The 20,617-nt window shown below is 36.4% G+C and overlaps 1 protein-coding gene across 4 annotated transcripts in view; it reads right to left on the minus strand.

Moving 5' to 3' along the window:
* elf1 (E74-like ETS transcription factor 1) overlaps nt 1–20,617 on the minus strand; it is a 243,781-nt gene that overhangs the window by 17,389 nt on the left and 205,775 nt on the right. For 3 of the 4 annotated variants that reach the window (XM_051935337.1, XM_051935336.1, XM_028815927.2), the window contains 2 exons: nt 16,843–17,014; nt 1,087–1,194 (listed from right to left, as the gene is read on the minus strand). In XM_051935337.1, the coding sequence (XP_051791297.1) occupies nt 1,087–1,194; nt 16,843–17,014 (280 nt within the window). Of the gene's footprint in view, nt 1–1,086; nt 1,195–1,376; nt 1,432–16,842; nt 17,015–20,617 lie in introns of those variants that run through there. The other variant, XM_051935339.1, reaches the window with a different exon arrangement.

The raw sequence follows: 20,617 nt of genomic DNA on the forward strand, positions 1-20,617 counted from the left end.
TATGTTCCAGCATCACTTCTGAACGGCTGGAGCAATTTTCATGAAACTTGGTACACATGTTTCTCATTGGTTGACTAAAAATACTGTAGGGTGAAACCAACCCTAACCCACCCCCTTCTGGGTAGGGTGGGGTTTGACACTTGGAACAACCACCAGAGGGTGAACTGGAGGTGACTGCCAGCATTCTTTATGTTTGAGCAACCACCGCGCCGCTGTTGCTTTTGAAATTAAATAGAGGGTCAACTGGATGATACCATACATACAAGAACGCAAGACAGACACATTAGTGAGTCTTCATTGTTTGTTACTTTATTTTTATTTTTAAAGCTGTGTTTTTTGTTTAATTATATTTTTCTCAAACAATTAAAAAAAAAAAAAAACTTTATTTTCCTCCCGTGCCTATACTACTACTAGCACACAGACTTACCTTGCTCAAGTTTAAGTTTCCCAACGCACCCTCTATAACTCAGTGGGTATATGACACACTATGATATCTCAAATCAGAAAAAAACAAAATTTGTATCATAGGATATATCCAAAACTTTAAAACATGGCAAAAGTGTATTAAGATGTTTTAGAATAAGCAGGCTGCGGTGGCTTGGCACCCTGCCCGGGATTGGTTCCCTGCCTTGTTCCCTGTGTTGGCTGGGATTGGCTCCAGCAGACCCCCGTGACCCTGTGTTCGGATTCAGCGGGTTGGAAAATGGATGGATGGATAAGCAGGCTAGGTCTGTGAGTGACTCTCTTATGTTGTTTTTTTGTATTTAAATAGTTAGACTAGTTTGATTGTTCCCTTGTCCTTCTTTTTTTCTCTTTCACTTGGGTGGGGGCTGAATCTTATTTTGCTTTTTTTTCTCCTTTGTATTAATTTCAAAGTAAATGGTTGTACCTATTATGTTATTATAATATGTTTGGTTGAGCAGCATGCCATTGTAATGTTCAGACTTGGTTTAATATCTGAACTAGTCACTGTCGAAGTAGTGTTCGGGTCCACTCAAAAATGCTAATATTCCCTCTGAAATAAGTATAATTAACACCATAACTTAAGTAAAAATAAAAACAGATAAAAGGGAAAGTATCACTTACGCATTCTTTTCTCATCCAAAATATTATTAGGTGACTCCATGTTTAAAAGTGCTTCAGCAGCCACAATGGTTTCCATATTGTCTTCTGAACTGGTACAAGAAGGTTCAACTAAAAGTGAAAACATTGCAGAAATTGAATAACTTACAGGAACAAACAAAAATAAAAACTGTGAGTCTCATATTACAGGGCCATAACTTTTCCCACTCATCCTAACACTACAGATTCACTGCATACTAAAGATTCAATGTATATCATAACATAGCAGTGCCTGAAAGGTAAAAAAAGCTTACTTATTTGGAAAATCTAAAATCAACAGACGCTTCTAGGATGTATTTCAAACCCCATCTATTTTGGGAAAAAAGAAAAAAAATGAAATTAAGACCATTTAACGTTTTGTCCCCCGAACTGAGATGGAGAAGTTAACATTGAGTTAAGAAAATTTGGAAATCTAGGTACGGTTTGATAGAAAAGTTATCACTGTATGGTTCTCCACCCTTTTTAAATTTCTGGGCTTACTCTATAAGAACTTATTACCAATAATATCAAATACAAATAGTCCTGGATTGGTCTTGTCATGTTTTTATGTTTTATATCTTTTCATTTTTTTAACAATCAGGTATGGAATTAATTATAATAGCATACTGACAAAGAATTCAAAATTTAAAATGTGGTAGTTTATTCTACATATCTGATGCTTTATAAATATAAAGTAATCACAAGAATGTCATGCAAACATCCAGAAATATTAGGTAAACTCAAACCAATTTGCTGAGATACATTTCCACTCTAAGTGCTTTCACTTCATTCGGCTTTGTAAAATCCCATAACTATTATCTCCCTGTGCTGGAACAAATTGCTGTTGACTCTGTTAAACTTTACAGAAATATATTAGAAAGAGATTACCAAGACTCACATCATTGAAGAAGAGGGAATGACAGAAAAAAGCTGTGATGTTAATAAAACAACCCTGTTTATTATGAATGAATTCAAAATACTTGCTCTGTTGGAATGTTTGTGAATTGGATGGCTCTGCAAACATCTAAAATGGTAAAACCAGTTGCACTGATGATCATGTGATTTATTACTGTTTATCCCTGACATAATACAATGCAGCAAAGCAATAACTAGCATACTGATGTCAAATACAAATAGGAACTAATCATAATGATTAATATTCATGAAGGAAATCTTAAACTGTGACTGATGGCACATTGTCTTGGGAAGAAGTTTGACTCTTAAAGTATCCCTGGGTTTTAGGATCAAATAGAGTAAATTTGGTTTCATAAATAAAGAAGAGGAAAAAAGAAGGAAAATAAATGTTAATGCAGATGCCAAGTATTATCATTTTTAATGCTAAAAAATTGTAAAGCAAGATAAAAAGGGAACAACTCTCACTAGATTAGGTAAGGTTCCATTATTCTTAATTTGGTATAGTCTAGTATATCTTAACCCTGCACAAAATAATTTTCTGAACACTAAATCTGACCTGTATTCCTATGGGCTACTACACTTTACAGTATATACACTGTGTTCATGGTGTACTCAATGTAACTTGGTATTATAAACAGTTAAATGAACACTTCATTCTCAAATTGCTCAATCTAATCAGTGTTTTGCAAGCCCAAAGGCTATCCTGGGTTCAGTGGACTCAAGGCTAGAATAAGCCCCATTCACACAAACATACACTCCAACTTGCACTCACAGCTATGCAAAGCCTACCCAGACACCAACCCAGTGCAGCTCTTTTTTCATAACTGTTTTCTCCTGTAACCAATGTGTATCAGGAATTATAATTTTCAGTCTTTTCGGTGTTTTATAAAAAGACCCCAAGTCTAAGTCAATACAATCAAACAACCTGTAAACTCAAGCTGTGCAGTAACTACGAAGCTCAGATATTCAGTAGTAAAAATCTTCTTAAAATTGTTTAGGTCTAATAAAATTATCAATATATTAAAACATATTTTGAAGTTAGTGTTGGTTTGTGAGCTGGAAGGGTGACGGACCAGCGCCAGCCTTCCAGGTTTGCCTCTGTCTTTTGACAGTGCCTGGAAAATGACAGAACAAATGAAATGTACATTATTAGTAATGTAATTCTTTTTCATATTGCTTGGTTTGTTAATTATTCTGTAAACAAGAAGTCAGAAAAAATAAATATAATTCAGTACTGTGTTATTCTATTATTGGGTTTAGTGGACCAAAATCCTTGCTGGCAGCCCTGGATGCAATGCAGGAAATAACCCTGAATGGCATTGTAATCTATGATAGGGCAATTTCATGAGTACAACCACACTCACTTACAAAAGTCCACTTTATAGTGTCAACTGAATGTAATGTAATCTGTACATCTTTGAGATATGGGAAAAAAAACCACACAGAAACAGGGACATTGTAAATTCCACAGACACCACAGAGGTTGTTTATCAACTCAGATTTCCTGCCCTCCTCAGTTCAATTCAGTTTCCTGTCATTATGATTATAAATTAGTATAATTGCAGTGAAGCTTTTGCAAAATGGTCTCATAATGCAACAATACATCAGTACCACAATAACAAGGCAGTACATGAAAACTGACAATCACAACAAAACACAACAGTGATTGGCAATAAACAAATAAAAGAACATCATATTTAACCAAACAAAGACTAAAGAATCTATGGCTTGATATTTTTGCAGAACAAGTAAATGAATGCATCAGACAAAAACAGATGTCACAATTAACAGTTCAATCAAAACATGCAAAGAAGACGAGTTTATGATGTATGGATAAAAGACATTTGTGAATCTAGAGGTTTGATGCAGAATATTCCATTACTGTTAGCTGAATGCAAAAAGACCAAATAACCCGTGGCTTATATGTGCAAACTATGCAGAGATGCTTCTAGCTTTACTCACATGCTGCTCATTATAAACATCCTGAATCAATGAATGCAGCACTCTGTTGATGAGCAGGGTCACTTTCTTCACCCTCACCAAAGCCTTATTGTCTGGCACAATAGAATTTCCATACTACACTGTAATGCAGCTGGTCACGAGATATGTCTAATATGCCACAAACATATATGATGCATACTGATGCTACCCAGAATGGGATTTGAACCCAGGACTTTAGAGCTAGGAGAGTTATTTACTGTACTGTCCAGACTAAAGCACAAATCAAAGTTGTCTCTCATTCACCATTCCTTGAGAATTTAAAATTACAAGAGGTTTTTCTTTTATCCAATCTCTGATGATTTTGAATGTTTCTTGTATAACAATGTGCCTTTTTTCTAAAAACAATGGTATTTCAGGTTTTCATCTGTTTCATAATTTATAATGTCACATGCTAAGAATAACTTTGATTTTGTTCTAGGAATAATAAAACCCTGACAATAGCAGATAAACCTCGCACCAATCGTCTAAGAATACCAATTACAATGCAGCATTCCTTTTTTGACAGCATAGGTATTAGTAAATTTCACCACATACACTATAAGGCTGTTCAGATTAAATTTCAACACAGTGGATTATCTCCATAAGTACATCACCCACCACCAAGGGCATCCAAAATATTTTTGTCATGCATAAATATAAAATGATTGGTCATTTAACACTTTATGCATTAATTTTACATTTCTGCTTGATTGCTGTCACTCTGCATTGAAAAATATTCAAACACAATCATATGATACATACATTTTGAATAAGCATGCAATTTACATGTGCTTTTAAGATGACTGAATTGGAAAGTAGTTAAAAAAATAAAAGTAGCTCCACAAATCCAAGGTAAACAGTCCTCTTATAAAACTGAAAATGTTTAGCAAATGTTCAGTGATAAATGCTCTAAGTGTGCAATATAAGAATGTAAATTGGTAATCATCTTAAAGTGGCTAATGGTTTACTCCTTTAAATTTTGTGTTAAACTAGCCATTTGAGTCAAGACAGGTTACTGTCATGAAAAAGGTTTGATAAATATTGATAAATACTTGAAGTGTCTATTTGTCTAATTTCTTATTTAAAGTGTTAAGAACATTTTGGCTTTTGTATGAAAACAACTATAGTACTTCTTAGTGTCTGTCTTTTGTTGGAAATGTTTCTTTGAATCCTTTAGTCTGCTTTAAATATCTCAATAGCGATGAGAAAGTAGTTTGGGGATTTATCTTTGTGTTGTTTGGTGGTTTTAGAAAAAACAAATATCAAGGTACTACCAAAGTATTTGTTTAAATTCAAGTGACAGGTTTCTCATCAGTATATCCAGCTCTGCTGGGTATACAAAAATATAGCCCTATAGTCAGAAGAGTAGTCTTATTTTATGTTCAGGCACCTAATAAATAAAAAAAAATACATAAAGCTGTTATGAACCCCATTAGTAAAGCTTCAATGCACTTTGAATAGATGTAACCTTAACCGAAAATTAGACATGGTGGGCTTAGTGTTGTAACTTGACCAACATTACTTGTTTATTCTCTCTGCCATTCTGTTCAAGAATATCTATGTTAGGTAGAATGCCCAATGGGGGCTGGGCGGTCTTTTGGCCTTGGAACCCCTGCAGATTTTGTTTTTTTTTCTTGAGCCCAACTGGAGTTTTTTTTTGTTTTTTCTGTCCTCCCGCCATCTGATCTTATCACCGGACTCATCTTTAGTGCCTTACATCAGTGGTCCCCAACCTTTTTGACAGCAAGGACCACTTTATTAGATCAAATTTTTCCACGGACCGGTCGGTGGGGGTAGGTTGGGTTTTGGGGGGGGGGGCAGTTTTATACACAATTTACATAACATTTCTATTATTATTAAGTTATTAAGCAGTTCGCATACGTTTGCAACACGAGATTTTTCTTCTTTTTTTGCATATAACAAAGACATATGCATTGCATTTGTCATTCCAACAGACTGCGCATCACAAACATTAACACTTTTATCGTTTTTTTCGTGTCTGCCATTTCTATAGGAGGGTGACAATGAGTTAAATTCCAATGGATGTTTTTCAGATGTTGACAAGCAATAAGCAAAACAGAAAACAAAAACATCAAAAAAAAAAACAGTACGAGGAAAGTTCAAAGAAAGAATTTTTTTTTTACAATGTTTCTGTTTGGGGATCGTTGTGTAGCCTAAATGTGTACAACTGAGCTGCGGCCACAGATTTAACTGCTCTGTGGATGATTCATTCAAGCATTTCAAGGTCACCTCGTTGTAATGAAAGCATCTGCTGAATGTACTTCGTAGTAACGAGATTTCTATAGTCTCGTGTCATATGGGGAAACTGTCGGGACCGTAAAAATACTTTGTTGTAATACTCTCTCACCTCGGTCTCTCTCCTCTCTCTGGGCCGCTGCAAAGCCCCGCCCACCAAGCATTCTGAAAAGTCTGAGTGAATCTCCATTGCCGGCAGTTCTCTCGCGGCCTGGCTGTCAGACGGCTGCGGCCCGGTAGTGGGTCGCGGACCGGTGGTTGGGGACCCCTGCCTTACATCATGAAATTGCATATAAGGACTCTACTCTTCTAATTGATATTAACCTGTTTTTTAAGATCATTTAGATTTATTTGATTTTTGTTTCTTTCTTTGTTACTTATTCTTTAATATTATTGCCTAATCTTTCTTTTCTTGTAACGTTCTCTTTGACATCTGGTAAAGCACTTTGAGCTACTGTGTTTGTATGAAAAGTGCTACTTAAATAAACATTGTTGTTCAAATAATCTATATATATAAAGGAGAGTTGGGATCCGTGTGACTGTGTTTGTGGAGGGACGGAGAGTTAAGTGGGTGTTGGAGTCACGTGATCATCTCCCCTCCCATTCACCTCATTTCATTCACTTCTTGCCGTCCTTTCTCCTTTACTGATTTACTGTTTAGTAGACGCGGTACGTACTGAATAGTATTATTTCCTTTAGTGTTACTACTTAGTGTTTCTTAGTGTTTAGTAGACGCGGTGTGCCGGTGTTCCCGGCTGTGTTGCGGTTTAGTGTTACTTTCTACTTCGTTTTTGTACTTTAGTGTTTAATAATAAATAATAATAATTCATTACATTTATATAGCGCTTTTCTCAGTACTCAAAGCGCTAAAATAGTGAGTGATACTTAGCTGATAGCAGTGTAGAAGCAGCACATCACAACGCAACCGGTAGGACAGGCGGGTGTGGTAGCGTAAGTGAGCGGCGATAACAAGCAGCAGAAGGAGGAAGCAGGATTTGGATGTTCCAATACACAGCCATAAACAGTAACGCTTCGTAATTTCAGGCGTGATCGCCCCGGAGCCATAAGCCATAAACCAGGTTAGTATGAACATCAGATCAGTTCCCGGTCGTAGGGTACTGTAAGATGAAACGGGAGCAGATCAGCATAGCGAATATAATCATGGAGACAGATCATCCCGAGGTGCTAGATCGCCAGGTACAAAGAAATGTTCATAGGTCTCGTCCTGTGATCCACAAACTCAGCTGTTCCCAGTAAAGTGGAGTCCATAAAATCTGTAAATATTAAGCCAAATCCATGGAATTCGAGTCAGCTGTATCCACAAACTATACGTACAATAAACGAAATAAAACAAGCATAAGAAAGTGCAGAATTAAGGTGAATTTGCGAAAAGTATTGTTAACAGGGAGGAGAGGCAACAACAAGCGTGCGCCACCGTCCCCTCAGCTGCTATAATAAAGCAGTTATAATAAAGAAGTTTAGTAGACTTTTACTTTATCTCATTTAGTGTTCTTCCCGGCGGTGTTGACGTTTTTTAGTGTTAGTGTCTACTTAGTGTTTGTGTTTAGTGTTATGGAAGGAGTGATCTTACCACTGTCAGATTTTGCAATGAATGAGTTGGTAAATAATGATTATTTATCAACAGATCACATGAGCAAATTCAACGAAATTTTAGCTGCGCATACAATTTTCCAACCTCAAGAGGTTTTGCTAATGTGGACTCCTGACATACCTATAATGCCCATTCCACAAAATGCAAAACATATTCAAATATTACCTCCTGCAGCTACTGAACGAGTGACTCACTGGGTGTGTACCTATTATGATGGTGCTGTAATTCATGTCTATGACAGTTTAAATGCTGATAAAAAATTCAACCTCACCGAAGAGCAGCCTCGTTTCCTTCATGCTTTGTTTCCTTACAAACCTCCCATAGTTTATGAAGATGCACAGCAACAATTAAATCATACAGATTCTGGTGTATTCTCAATTGCATTTGCTGTATGTATTTCTTTAGGTATTGACCCAAGTGATCAAGTTTTTACTATTTCTTCAAATACACATATATATACACTAGTCATTTAGCCCGTTACAATAACGGGCGCTAGAACAGTAGTACATAAACATTAGTAGGAACAGTCTATATTAAATAGCAAGGGACTTTGACCTCATTCTTGGTCGTATTTTTCTTTCTTTCAGCCTTTCTTTTGTTGATGTTTACTTGCTGAGCTGACCGTTCTTCGTGGGCTGCCTCCGTGTATTGTGTGTCTTTAATTTTCTGTGACAGTAATACTGGCTTGTACGGCTCTATTCAATAAGGGCGCGCACAAAAAGGCGAGCTTCAAAAGGGTGACCTCAATTGAGCGCGGCGAATAAAGGCATTCGTAGATAATTTAGTTCAAATGGCTCTGGAATATGTGAAGAGCAACAAAGGTGCAGATCTTTATTTACGCGCGCCTTTATTCGCTGCGCCCAATTAAGGTCGCCCTTTTGAGGCTCGCCTTTTACACACATACATATATATATATATACACACACACACATATATACATACACATATACATCTATACTAATAAAAGGCAAAACCCTTACTGACTCACTCATCACTAACTTTCCAACTTCCCGTGTAGGTAGAAGGCTGAAATTTGTCAGGCTCATTCCTTACAGCTTACTTACAAAAGTTACGCAGGTTTCATTTCGAAATTCTACACGTAATGGTCGACAACATCCGCCATGTTAAACTTTCTTATTTATGGCCCCATCTTCACAAAATTTGGTAGGCGGCTTCCCTGCGGTAACCGAAACCGTTGTACGTACTTATTTCGGTGGTATGACACCACTGTCGGCCACCATATTGAACTTTCCAACGGTCTTTGTTACTTAATGGGCCCATCTTCAAGAAATTTGGTACGCGGGTTCCCAATGCTAACTGAATCCTACTTACGTACATATATATGTCCATAGCCTGCAGCTTGGTCCACACTCTGAATCCTCCAGGCACTCCTGAGCATAATCTAATTTTGAAGGTTGGGGCACCAATAATGTTACTGAGAAACTTACAGCCACCGAAACTTTGTAATGGCACGAGACTTCAGGTCACATGCTTGCAAAAGAACCTAATTGAGGCAACTATTTTTACTGGCGGTGGCTCAGGGGAGAGAGTTTTTATTCCTCGCATCCCCGTTATACCCTCTGATCTCCCATTTCAATTCAAACATCTCCAATTTCCAGTAAGGCTCTGCTTCACAATGACAATTAATAAGTCTCAGGGACAGACTCTACAAAAGGTTGGCATTGATTTGAGGCAAGATTGCTTTTCACATGGCCAACTATACGTTGCATGCTCAAGAGTAAGCTCGGCGCACAGCTTGGTCATATTACAACCGGAGGGGCGAACTGACAATGTGGTATACAAAGAGATCCTTAACAAATAATTATTGGTACATTTTCCCTTAGTTTATTATTTAAAATTTTAAAGCAGTACTTTGCCGCTGCGAAGCGCGGGTATTTTGCTAGTGCATATATAATTGTACATGTCAAAATTTAATAACCTACTGAAACTACTGGTACTTTAAAAGTTCAAGTGAGCTTCAGTGTAAGCAGGGTTTGCTAGAATAATCACCAATAACAAATAAAAAGAATAATTTTAAATATCAAATTCATTTATATATCAAATATACTATATCAAATATTACGTTATTTTCCCTCTTTAACCCTAAAGTGGGTTTCATGATGGATTGTGGGATGGATGGATGGACTGCAGAACAAGCCACATACATGTAAACCGTGCCTGTCCTTGGATTTCTTTTGCTCTTTTCCTACTGTTTGTCACTGAGCTTTGATTATGCTCACTGCAAGTGACAATAATATGAAAGTAAAGAAATATGACATCAAAAAATATTTATGTTTGGTATTAAATTATATTTTTTTATTTTAATACAACGACTAATAACAGACCCTATATAAATTTTTCAAGAAATAAACTAAAACCATAAGGCTTCATTTGCTTATTTCCTAAATTTATGATAACAGAAATATCTGATGTTGCTGGGATAGCTCTGGAAAGTGATGATGTGTTTGAAGTTGGTCAGACATAAAAGGAAGAATCTCACAGTACTCTGTACGCATGACAATAGTGCTACTACTACATTTCAAGAGTAGTATTTCTATTAGTTGTACTGCTATACATCTTTGAATATACTGTATCTGTCTGAACTCAACATGTCCTTAAAAAATGTGAAGTTCAATATAATTCTCTGTCTCTAACAATTTACCTTTGGCAATGGGTGTATTTGATATTTCCAATTTACTCAAACTTTGTACTGCACTGTCTATGTTCTTCCTATAAATACTTTAAAAAAATTAAAAGGGTACCTTTAGTAACAATCAAGTGTCACTGCCACAGAAAAAAAAATACAGAATGTTGTTTTATATATAAGACTAAACTCCGAAACATCTGTTTGCAAGTTGTTCATCGAGAATCTACAAAACCCAAAAAACCCAAAGAAAGCAAGGCTTTCTATTGTCCAGGCTCAAAAGCTCAAACTTAGGATATCCTGTCCTTTAATTAATGATCATATATTAGAAAAAAACCTAGATAGTGCTGAAATAGCAACTTTTTTATACTACGTTTTGAACATTGATTTTAAAGTCAAATAAACTGAAAGGTCAAAATTCTTTTTTTTGATTAAACATGATGAAATGAAACCTTAAACACTTACTTTACAGTAAGGAGACTATATAAATGTAATGTATTATTATTATTATTAAACCTGTTTGTGCTATTTTTAGTTTAACCACTAGATGGCTCAGTCACACCAAAAATCTGAAAATCCTAGCTTTATAGCACTTTATGTCATATCCTTATTCAGGAGTTTGTGCAATTTGCCTTGCCAAAATGAAAACTGTTTAAACAAAGTTTTACATGCATTACATTTATTGTATGTACCACCAACTAAGCTGTAACAGAAATGCATGGATGGATGGTTAAAACTATGATTAACCTTATCTGATACACACTTGACTTGTGACAAAATTAAATATTAAAGCTTTAATTAGATATTTGGCCCTGGCACACTAAACCCCAGGTTCACCAAGCTTTGTTTTTTCTTAATTATACCTACATATTCTTGCAGTTTATTCAACTCTGCTTGTTTGGCTTGTTGCTGCACACCCTGATGCAACTGTCTATTACCCATCAGTATATGTTTCTGTTTTTTGGAAAATCTGATAAACATGAAATGCATTCATGTTTAGGAATTATACTTAAAACATGTAAAATGTGGCTATTTCAGATGGATAATTAAAGCCATAAAAGGTTTCCCCACGAAAAGCTGCTCACTTATTATCCATTCTTTTACTCTGGAGCAAAATACGATTGAGTATAATGTGTGTCATTTGAACTTGTGCAAAAGCTGGAGTACTGCTGGAAGTGAAAGAAAAGTAAAATGTTGGCATTGACTTCTTTGTCATTTCATGCAGTGCTCGAGTGTATAAAAATGCTGCCAGAGCTTTGGTGCAGACATTATTCTGGTTTTGAAAGCTGAGAGAAATGTGATTGTTAAATTAAAAATTATTAACTTAAAAGCTGTTATTCTGAATGACTGACCAACATCCCAGATATTGTACATAATCCAATATTTTCCAAACATGGCCAGAGTAACAAAATAAAAATATGCCTGCTAGGTAGTATCACTGTTAGCTGTTATGCAATAAATAAACATGAGAATTAAGATCCTCACAATGGGTATATAACTAAATGATTCCAGCCAGTAGGGATTTATAGTTTAAAATTTTCTCAGTGTTCTGAAACAAAATCCAACAAAATATACACTTATCTTCATCTTCATAAATGATATTGGGTACTGTGCTGAGTTTACATATTACCCCAAACCTGTGTGCTTTTTTCTTTCCCAGGACCTCCCGTTTCTCTCCCAGGTGCCTTATGTGCAACCCCTCATGCTAAAAGGACAGGCTCCAATTTTCCCAGAATCCAAGAACTGGATTAAGTTGTTTTATTAAATGGATGGATAAAAATGGTACCTTTGAACTTTGCGGTATGTAATGAATGTGACATTCTTAGAAATATATAGTGCCCAATCAGCACCAGAGCACATCAAGTGACACTCATTTACAAACTTATTGACTGTGTTTTGTTTTGTTTTATTTTGTGGCGGGCAATGAAATGGAATGGGCACCAAGGAAAAGCAAACCTCAGCTACTACACGCAATAGAGTGGTTTTGCTAATTAAAAAGAAGGATAAAACATAATTCATTTGTGAAATAAAGATAATTATTTTTGTTTATGAATTGTTATTTAAAAAAGTAAAGCACTGTGAAAGGAAGGGATTCTTGCAGGAGAGCTTCATGAATAGTATCTTATTTGCAACTTATTCTGATTATACCCTGATCCAAACACTGCATTGAGAACAGGACATGGCAGAATTTTAGCGAAGCCGAAACAGAATTCCCACAGCTGGGAACGACAGTAACACTATAGCAGCTGCATAGATAGTGTAGTTGCAAACAGCAGTCAATATGCCAAAAAATAAAGCAATAGTGCAGAGTAAGAATCCACTAAGATGGCACAGTAGACTTAAAACATGTCAAATCCTGGAGGACACATCTAAATCCAGGTCAATAGCAGGGCAGTTGAGCTTCACATGTAAGTTAAAAACTGTTAATTAAAGCGATAAAATAGTGTGTAGAAGAGAAGTGTTAGTGTTGCTAACATAAAAGTGACAAGGGCCAAACAGAGTATGATAAATAGGTTGATATCAGTTTGCCAGGCTTGTCCCCAAGGTAAAGTAATTTTTCAGGATTCTCATTCTTCTTAAAAATTGTGAAGATAATTATGATAGCTATGCAAACAAAAAACATACACTAGATTATGCACAGTATGGTTTTACAACTTAGCACAGCACTAAATTCTTTTAAAATTTATCTGTAAAAAGAATGCAGATGTAACAACCAAGTAAGTAGTTAACTGCAGAACCAAAAAGAGTGTTTACTTTGCATATGTTTGTGACTGGCATGTCTACACCAATAGGTGCACCAGTCCCTTACTTGAACATTAGATATAAAACAAATCAAAAACTTCAAACTCGACAGTTTTACAATAAAACAACAAAAATGTCTTGTTATAGGGTTAATTATCTTGAAAAATGAATGCTATGTACATGTGGGTTGACCAAAAAGTTTTGAACCTCAACTATATCACTAACCAAGTCATGTTTTAACCATGATTCCCTTGAAAACTAATACATTCGTTAAAATGTTAAAAGTTTTTTGTTCCACTCAGATAAAATGTTTTCTATTGCTAATGCAACTTGTCTTCTGTAGCTGACCATGCAGGTTCCTTTCAGATTGAGAAAAAGGAGTTTTTTGCACAAGGCTAGGCCTGGGGAATACGGTAGGTATGGCATCTGTTCACATCCAAAGTTTTGCAGAACATCTTTTGCAATCCATGCAGTATTTGCAGAGACATTGTTCTTAACAAGCATAAGGATGGTTTTCAGCTTTCCTTGCCATTTTGCCTTGATTGACTGCTGCAAAACCCAAAGCAAGCCAGCGTAACATGGACCAGTTAGGGGGACTTTGAAAAATGCAATCAAAATGGACATTATCATCAGTGTCATAAACAATTATGCACATGTTTTTACTGGCACTGGCTTTTTACTTTGAATTTCCTTGACATTGGAAATTCACCATGCTTCCATCATTTCGATTGCTGCTTAAACTCTGTGCCATTGTTCACTGCCAAGTTTCATCTCTGGTTAATAAATTAATTCTTAACAAATGCATTAGGTTAAGGTTCTTTTTGGATCATTAGATATGGTGATGCTTCATTTCAAGGGTCAGAATTCTGGACACCAATATACACTGAACTTACCTAATGTTTAATTATACATGAAGAATGATTTCAGCTGACCCTTAACTAATCCCTTTCGTGTCTACTGTTTCACTCCACAGCAGCAACAATTTCTTTGGTTATTGGTGTTGTAGGTCACCCAGACCTTGGCTTATATCTGAGAGACATCCTTTCAAAATGTGGACTGGTCCTGCTATATGTTGACTATGCAAGAATGAATTTCTGAAGGTATATCTGACCTCTAGTTTTAGAAATTCAAAATTTACACAACACACAATTTTAAGGTTTTCAGCATCTGTGTTGACTTGGATTTGAATTAAGAAACATATACTATAAACCACGAATGCTAGAATCTTGAGTTTCACATATTTTAGTATAATTTTAGTATAAAGATGCTAATCTTTGACCACCTGCAAACTCAACTAAGAGTTTTTGATCAACCCTAGTTAGTGTATGAAATACCCTTTAGTAATCCAGGGTTACATTAGTGCTCCAGTGTTTGCTAATAACTGAAATTTTACTCTGACATACAGAATGCTATTAGTTAGGATAGTTATGTCATAATTGTATGGTAGATAAGAAATCTCCAAAAAAAAGTCTCATAGCCTTTTACTTTTAACCAGAATCATGCAAAATGGCCACTTTTATTGACACAAAGGACCTTCTGTGTGAAGCTCCTTACTTGCTTGCTATAACTGTGCTGATGCTCGCTTCAACTGTATCAAAAGATTCTGTTGAAGTTTCATCATTTGGAACATTTTCATTAACTTTTCTATTTTTTTTTAGAATCGGATAACCTAAAACATTTTTCTTTTTTAATTTCTGGGTGGAATTAGGTTAAATGAAATATCACTGGCTAAAATGGCAATCTTGTAATGTTGCATAAAGTAACTGCATATAGTAAACCAATGGCATAGTTCTAGTTAGTTAACACTATATGCAACATAAACACACTGTTTTTTGGATAAAATAAAAATAAACATCCTAACAATGACCTTCTTCCATGTTTGTATTTGAGCATATTTTATTATAAACCCAATAAAAGGCACTTAATGATTTATAATACCATGAAATATCATTAATATTTATTCTCAAGGACCCTACCCCCCTGTAGATGTGATTTTGAAGCTTTCAAGGTTGTCTAACAGGACACCCATAATTTGCACCTTGATTGCCATCTTGATAAAACAATACCATGAATTACAATGGATATAGAGGTTATCTGACAAGTCACCAGAATCACCACAGTACATAAGAAGGGCTTCCAAACCAAAGGAGGCAAAAGCCCTCCTGCAACTATGAAAAGAAGAGAGTGATCATCAGGTCAATGCAGGTATAATGTCCAATGACTGGCCTAAATGAGAAGGTGTGCATTATGTTAGGGGACCTGAAATTTGGAAACTACAGAGTACTGAACAAGGGCAAAAAAACGGGGACCCTAAAATGAGCTTAACCAATGTTCCTTAGACAGCCAAAGGGCACCAGGGATTCTCAAAATTATGCTACTGAGACCCTGTTATCTACTAGCTAGTGCTAGATGGTTAGGAACTCATTTTACTGCCTTGTTGTTTAATGGAATATAACCATTTGTAAATGCAGAGACACCAATAAGCCACCAGAGGGTACTATATATGGTGAACTTTACAACAACAACAACAACATTTATTTATATAGCAAATTTTCATACAAAAAAGTAGCTCAAAGTGCTTTACATAATGAAGAAAAGAAAAATAAAAGACAAAGTAAGAAATTAAAATAAGACAACATTAGTTAACATAGAAAAAGAGTAAGGTCCGATGGCCAGGGGGGACAGAAAAAACAAAAAAAAACTCCAGACGGCTGGAGAAAAAAATAAAATCTGCAGAGGTTCCAGGCCACGAGACCGCCCAGTCTCTTTATACATAATTTGGACTCTCGTGCTTCTAAAAATGATGTGAAGGAATTCAACAAGTAAATGTTGGGAGGGGGTTAAGTGGCTGCCTCCTTCCAAGCAAATAAAACTTACAGAGGAAATTATATTTCTAGTATGGAAAAGGGTGGTTATAATTTGGAAACAATCAGGAAAGATATTATTTACAAAATTTTAGAAGGTAGGAATCATAAAAGATAGAGTTTAAAGCAAACAACCTGCCTCTTCTGATAGACAATGGTATACTGTTAAACTTTCTGGCAATTATTTTTGTGTCTTTGGTGTTTACTGTTTTTTGGGAACATAGAATGGGTGCTCATTTATTCCTTATTCATTCCCAAAGGCAACACAATACTGCAACACTTCATACCTTCTCTGAAATGCCTTTACCACATGATAGACACTGTCTGAAATACTGTAGCACTTACTTCAGCCACTTAAGTCTGTTGCTGTGGGAACTGGAAGCAAAGTGTTAAGTTACATACTCTGAGGCTTCCAATGCAGATGCAGAGAAAAAAATGGCGAGGCAGTACAGAAAGAAGAGATAGCCAAAAACAGGAGGTTAATGGTCAAACATTTCACTGAATAATGTTCATGTGTCTAATATGTCAAATTTGTGGCTCTTGTAATAGGAATAGCCCTAAAAATAAATACAAATACAGCAGCATTAAGTAACATTAATGAAAGCAGGTAAGAACAATAGGTTGCACCAGCAGCTCCATTCATTTGGAAGAAATGAACTGTACTCATCACAAAATTAGAGCACATTCAGTAGATATGGTGCTTAGCTGCCCAATGATGTGGTTCTAACCTGCAAGTCCAATATTGCTTCCAATGATCTGCTCCGCTGCAACATCCAAAGAGGTATCAGCCATTATCCCATTAGGAACTTCATCTGATTCCAGCCCTGAATACACTTGCATGAGATCCGCAGCAGGGTTCTGTTCCACAATTACTGCCGGGAACACTGAGGGGTCATCCAGCTAGACATAAAACATATTTTTTTAATTAAAATTCACTACTAAGAAATGCATTATCTTTAAAATGCTGTTATTAGCATTGCACTTAGCTTGAGACATATCAAGCAGACTTATTACATATGTATATATGTATACATATATAAATATATGTAGATTTTCCAACCACCCTAACTGTATAGATCAAATTTCACAATGTTTGTTTTAAAATACACAACATGACTTTACAGGAAGCACAGGCACCTTAAGTGAGTTCAGTGCTATACAGTGAGTAACTAATATACGTGAATGTTTCTTTACCTTTGTCATCCCAGCGACTTACATAAAATCCTGACATTGACTTTTATTTCACATATAAAGAATATATAGGTATTGCTTTCTTGTATGAAAAAATTTTTCAAATTAAGAATATGTAGAAATAACAGATGTTCAGCTATGACAAGATTGTTAGTATAATTAATTTAATTCAGTTAAATGGACCTGAAACAAGCATCAAATTAAAACTGGATATCAATTAAAACACAATAAAAGTAGTGATACTTAAAGAAGTATTTAAAAACAGCATACTGGTGCAGTGTAGGATGGCTTCACATCTCTAAAAGCTCAAATATACAGTACGACTTGCACAAAGAAGAAAGTCACTTTATTCAATGTGCAATTGGAACATTTCAGATTTTAATATTAAATAAAAAAAAGTTAGACACAATCTAAAAGGAAAACCACACTCCATTATAAGTAACTAGCAGAAATAGCATTTCCATTACAAATATCTAAACATGGCTTGTCCTTTAACAGAATGCACTTCTCCCAAGTTCCTTTTTTGATAAACAAGGATAATACTGCTTCCTCAGTATTCTTCCACCCACTATACAGTACTTATTTCTGTATCTAAGAGAAAATTCATACAAGTTTGGTGGCGTGACAAAAGTAAAGATAAACAAGTTAGTTTCATTTATATACTATGTAAAATGTGAAGTTTTTGTATCACAGTTTTTTATGGTCAGAAGGAGTGAGATTAATTGCCTTCACCGTTGGCTTAAAGAAGGAGAAGACAGCGTTAGCAGCAGCACCCCCTCTTGCCTCGGAGGGTTACCACATACCTCGATGGAGCATGCGAGGATATTAACCGACACTCATGTGTGACACGATAGCAGTACATATTAAAGTTTAGCTCACTTTTTAAACAGTTTTGCGTTTAACACTCTGTATATTCTATATTTTCTTTTCAACCAACAGAGATTCTATTCTGTACACTATGTAAACTGCTCCAATTAAGCCAAGCAGCTTTTTCTGTGGAATTGACTTTAATTACAGCTCATTTGTCTAGTCGACAAGTACAAGACAACACATTACCTGTTTAACAGTCAAAATTTGTATTAACAGCAGTGTACAGTGCATCCGGAAAGTATTCACAGCGCATCACTTTTTCCACATTTTGTTATGTTACAGCCTTATTCCAAAATGGATTAAATTCATTTTTTTCCTCAGAATTCTACACATAACACCCCATAATGACAATGTGAAAAAAGTTTACTTGAGGTTTTTGCAAATTTAATAAAAATAAAAAAAACTGAAAAATCACATGTACATAAGTATTCACAGCCTTTGCTCAATACTTTGTCGATGCACCTTTGGCAGCAATTACAGCCTCAAGTCTTTTTGAATATGATGCCACAAGCTTGGCACACCTATCCTTGGCCAGTTTCGCCCATTCCTCTTTGCAGCACCTCTCAAGCTCCATCAGGTTGGATGGGAAGCGTCGGTGCACAGCCATTTTAAGATCTTTCCAGAGATGTTCAATTGGATTCAAGTCTGGGCTTTGGCTGGGCCACTCAAGGACATTCACAGAGTTGTCCTGAAGCCACTCCTTTGATATCTTGGCTGTGTGCTTAGGGTCGTTGTCCTGCTGAAAGATGAACCGTCGCCCCAGTCTGAGGTCAAGAGCGCTCTGGAGCAGGTTTTCATCCAGGATGTCTCTACATTACTGCAGTCATCTTTCCCTTTATCCTGACTAGTCTCCCAGTCCCTGCTGCTGAAAAACATCCCCACAGCATGATGCTTCCACCACCATGCTTCACTGTAGGGATGGTACTGGCCTGGTGATGAGTGGTGCCAGGTTTCCTCCAAACGTAACGCCTGGCATTCACACCAAAGAGTTCAATCTTTGTATCATCAGACCAGAGAATTTTCTTTCTCATGGTCTGAGAGTCCTTCAGGTGCCTTTTGGCAAACTTCAGGCGGGCTGCCATGTGCTTTTTACTAAGGAGTGGCTTCCGTCTGGCCACTCTACCATACAGGCCTGATTGGTGGATTGCTGCAGAGATGGTTATCCTTCTGGAAGGTTCTCCTCTCTCCACAGAGGACCTCTGGAGCTCTGACAGAGTGACCATCGGGTTCTTGGTCACTTCCCTGACTAAGGCCATTCTCCCCTGATTGCTCAGTTTAGATGGCCGGCCAGCTCTAGGAATAGTCCTGGTGGTTTCGAACTTCTTCCACGTACGGATGATGGAGGCCACTGTGCTCATTGGAACTTTCAAAGCAGCAGAAATTTTTCTGTAAAAATTTTGAGCTTCATGGCAAAGGCTGTGAATACTTATGTACATGTGCTTTCTCAATTTTTTTATTTTTAATAAATTTACAAAAATCTCAAGTAAACTTTTTTCACGTTGTCATTATGGGGTGTTGTGTGTAGAATTCTGAGGAAAAAAATGAATTTAATCCATTTTGGAATAAGGCTGTAACATAACAAAATGTGGAAAAAGTGATGCGCTGTGAATACTTTCCGGATGCACTGTATATTAACATTTTGTTGACTTTTTAAAGTTTTCAGACTGAGTACTCACTCATTCAGCAATAATACAACTGACCTGAAACATGTAATAAATATGCTATTAGCATCTATGCAACAAGAACTGAAAATAAATTTGTCACATCATTAATCTATCCATCTACTTCCTAAAATGCTCTTCTATTCCATGTTCATGGATCAGCCAGTTGATCCCAGCAATAATGCATGCAGCACAGATAATGGAAAATGATACTGTATAAGGTTTCACCCATTTATCAGCCTACAGCAGCACAGATTCTTTGCCATTTTGATGTAGGTATGCTACCATTAACTGAACTTTTTCAATTACAAGACAGAGATTTGCTTTCTACTTGCTATCATAGAAATTAATAATAGAAAATTTTTTGCTTTTCTTTGAAATTCAGAAATATGCTTTTTGTTCTTACGCATATCTCTGAGCACACATGACTTGATTTAGGGGTGGTATAGGGGTTAAACCTTGTCCTGCGGTGGGTTGGCACCCTGCCCGGGATTGGTTCCTGCCTTGTGCCCTGTGTTGGCTGGGATTGGCTCCAGCAGACCCCTGTGACCCTGTGTTCGGATTCAGCGGGTTGGAAAAAGGATGGATGGATGGATAGTGGTTAAACCCTGCTACTTCACCACTCCAGAGTTCAAATCTCAGTTTGGTCATTCTCAAAACATACATTCCTCCCATTTTACTGTTATATCCCAAGATGTGTGTGTGACAACTGAGCAGCGACAAAGTTGGTTCCTGCCCAAAGCTACTAACAGAGTTTGTATGTATGTATATATATGGTGGC

Source organism: Erpetoichthys calabaricus, chromosome 12, assembly GCF_900747795.2.
Source record: "Erpetoichthys calabaricus chromosome 12, fErpCal1.3, whole genome shotgun sequence".
In the NCBI taxonomy this organism is placed as follows: Eukaryota; Metazoa; Chordata; class Cladistia; order Polypteriformes; family Polypteridae; genus Erpetoichthys; species Erpetoichthys calabaricus.